The 2,713-nt window shown below is 42.0% G+C and overlaps 1 protein-coding gene across 1 annotated transcript; it reads right to left on the bottom strand.

Annotated features, from left to right (window-relative positions):
• Positions 1–205: 205 nt before the first annotated feature.
• Positions 206–592, bottom strand: LOC132619931 (uncharacterized). Its single transcript, XM_060334680.1, has one exon. The coding sequence runs from the start codon at positions 590–592 to the stop codon at positions 206–208; it is 387 nt and encodes a 128-aa protein (XP_060190663.1).
• Between the last annotated feature and the right edge of the window lie 2,121 nt (positions 593–2,713).

Below are 2,713 nucleotides of genomic sequence, written 5' to 3'. Positions count from 1 at the left end.
CCACCACTTTCTTTGTCACTGATTTGTGAGATGTTGCTTCCACCCATTTGGTGAAATAATCAATGGCAACCAAGATGATCCGGTGGCCATTCGAGGCTGCGGATTCAATGGGTCCAATAATATCCATGCCCCAGGTGACGAAAGGCCATGGTGTACTCATAGCATTAAGCTCACTTGGAGGGACTTTGATCAGATCACCGTGGATCTAGCATAGATGACATCTTTGCACATATTTGCAGCAGTCACTCTCCATAGTCATCCAATAATATCCAGCTCCTAGAATCTTCTTTGCTAGCACGAATCCATTCATGTGCAGTCCACATGTTTCCGCATGTACTTCTTCTAGCAGTTTGGTGGCTTCGCTGACATCTACACATCTTAGCAGACCCAAATCCGGTGTCCGTTTGTATAGCACTTCTTTGTTTAGGAAGAAACAATTTGCCATTCTTGGGATGGACTTCTTTTGTCCATTTGTAATGCCTTCGGGGTATTCCCATCTCTCCAGATACATTTTGATGTTGTTGTAACATGGCTTGCCATCTGGCTCAGCTTCCACATGGCAACAGTACGCATGTTCTTCTTTCAGACTCATCCTTAGCGGGTCGATGTGACTACTTTTAGGATGTTGGATCATTGACGTTATTATGGCCAGTGTATCAGCAAATTCATTTTGAGCCCTAAGTGTATGTTGAAACTCAAACTTTTTGAACCTTTTGCGTAATGTCACGACCCAACCAGAGGGCCATGATGGGCCCCCGGAGCTAACCTACCAAGCACCTCTGAACATACCTCTCATAATCATTTCTGAGTGGGCCACATAGATAGCTCATGGGTATCATACTCTGTAAGAGCATGTATCACCAGATAATAGCACATCTCTATAAAATCATCAACAACTATGTCCATCATCATAAGCCGACAAAGATGCCAAAATATTATACAACAATATGAACTGATAAGGTTATGGACCATCTAGATACATACATCTGTATACGAGCCTCTATATAGAATACAGGAATCCGTAAAGACGGGGCAGGACTCTGCCATGCCCAAGTATATATACATAAGAGTAGTACCAATAAACTGTACCTCCGACAGAACTAGAGCATTTTTGAAACTCCGCTGATGAGGCTCCTAAGGATCAGATCCGTCTACTTGCGGGCATGAACGCAGCGTCCACGAGAAAGGACATTAGTACAGACAATGTACTGAGTATGTAGGCATGAATAGTAACATAACATGAAGTATGGAAAATAACATGGCATAAAGATAACCTGTACATCCGATTGCCTCGTAAGGCGGATACCATGCATGCTAACTTTTATTTTTAAAAACAACATGATAACATATATAGTAAACTGCCCCGACCTTGTAGGTATGGTGTTATCATCATTAGCCCGCGTCCAGGCCTCCCGCGTCCGGGGTAATCATATCCCGCCGTCCACTAGTGGTGTCTGCCCGGCTATGTAGGCATGGTAATATCATACATCATCATCCATAATCCCGCCCACCATAGTGGTGCTGCCCGACCATGTAGGCACGGTATAAAGAAATACATACATATATATGAAGCATGCATGACAGCTCAATTAAAAGCTATAACTCTATCGGAGTGACGTAAGGTCGGTAACCTCCGATTATATTATGGAACAATCATCATCGTCATATCCCACCTTAAAGGAACAAATAACATAAGGTGAAATCAACAACAATGAATAAAATCAGGAAAATCATGAAATAATCTCAACAATCTCATACTAGCATCAAGACCATAAGCTTTGGAATCTCTAGAAATTGAATTGTCATCATTATCTTCGTTATCATCACAGAAAACATCTATCTTTAGTATCATAAGTCTTTCGAGAGTCATGAACTTCTAGCTTTTTGGGAACAAGGATATTATGGAAGTCATGTATGGGTTCATAGGAAGAGAATCATGCCTTTTGAAAGAAAGGGATTAGCCTTAACATGCCTTTTTGGTCTCCTACTACTTAATGCTTATCCTCCCAAGCTCAAAAACCTACATTCAAAGGAATTCATGCTATTGTTAGGCTTACCGTCATATGCTTATCTTAAGCCTTCTAATTAAATCCTTTTAGAATCTGCTAAATTCCGGGCAACATCTCCCCTGTTTATATCCCTAGCCCGGAATCACAATACCACAACCAACAACAACAACAACAACCCTAACATAAACCAACTAATTCATTATACGACAATCTAATGGCTCTATCTCCGTAAATAAACCTAAACCAATATCAATAAGGAGAAATTCTTACCTTGTTCCCGCTAGAGCCGTGATATCTTCAATATTCACCTTGAATCCAAGCTAAGATGCACTGCAATACGATACTATGATCACAACTATACGCTATTCGAACCTAGACCCTGAGATTTCACTTAGTTGGAGCTAAAATTTTATGTGTGGATATTAGGAGAAGGTTCCAGAGAGTTTGGGATATTTTTAAGCGTTTGCGCTCTGTAGCTGGACGTGCCTCTGTGCATTCGCGCACTGTGCTGGCGCGTTCGCCCACTGTAGCTGGATGCGCCTCTACGCGTTCGCCCACTGCGCTGGCACGTTCGCGCAGAGTAATCCCTGCTTCGCTGGCCTAACTTGTAACATCCATGACTCTCTACTCCAATGTCATATCAACGAGCGGTTTGTTGCGTTGGAAAGTAGACTTCCTGAACTTCAATTTAGTCTTTTGTTTCA

Source organism: Lycium barbarum, chromosome 11 (genome assembly GCF_019175385.1).
Source record: "Lycium barbarum isolate Lr01 chromosome 11, ASM1917538v2, whole genome shotgun sequence".
NCBI lineage: Eukaryota > Viridiplantae > Streptophyta > Magnoliopsida > Solanales > Solanaceae > Lycium > Lycium barbarum.
This window is presented reverse-complemented; position numbering and strand designations above follow the sequence as displayed.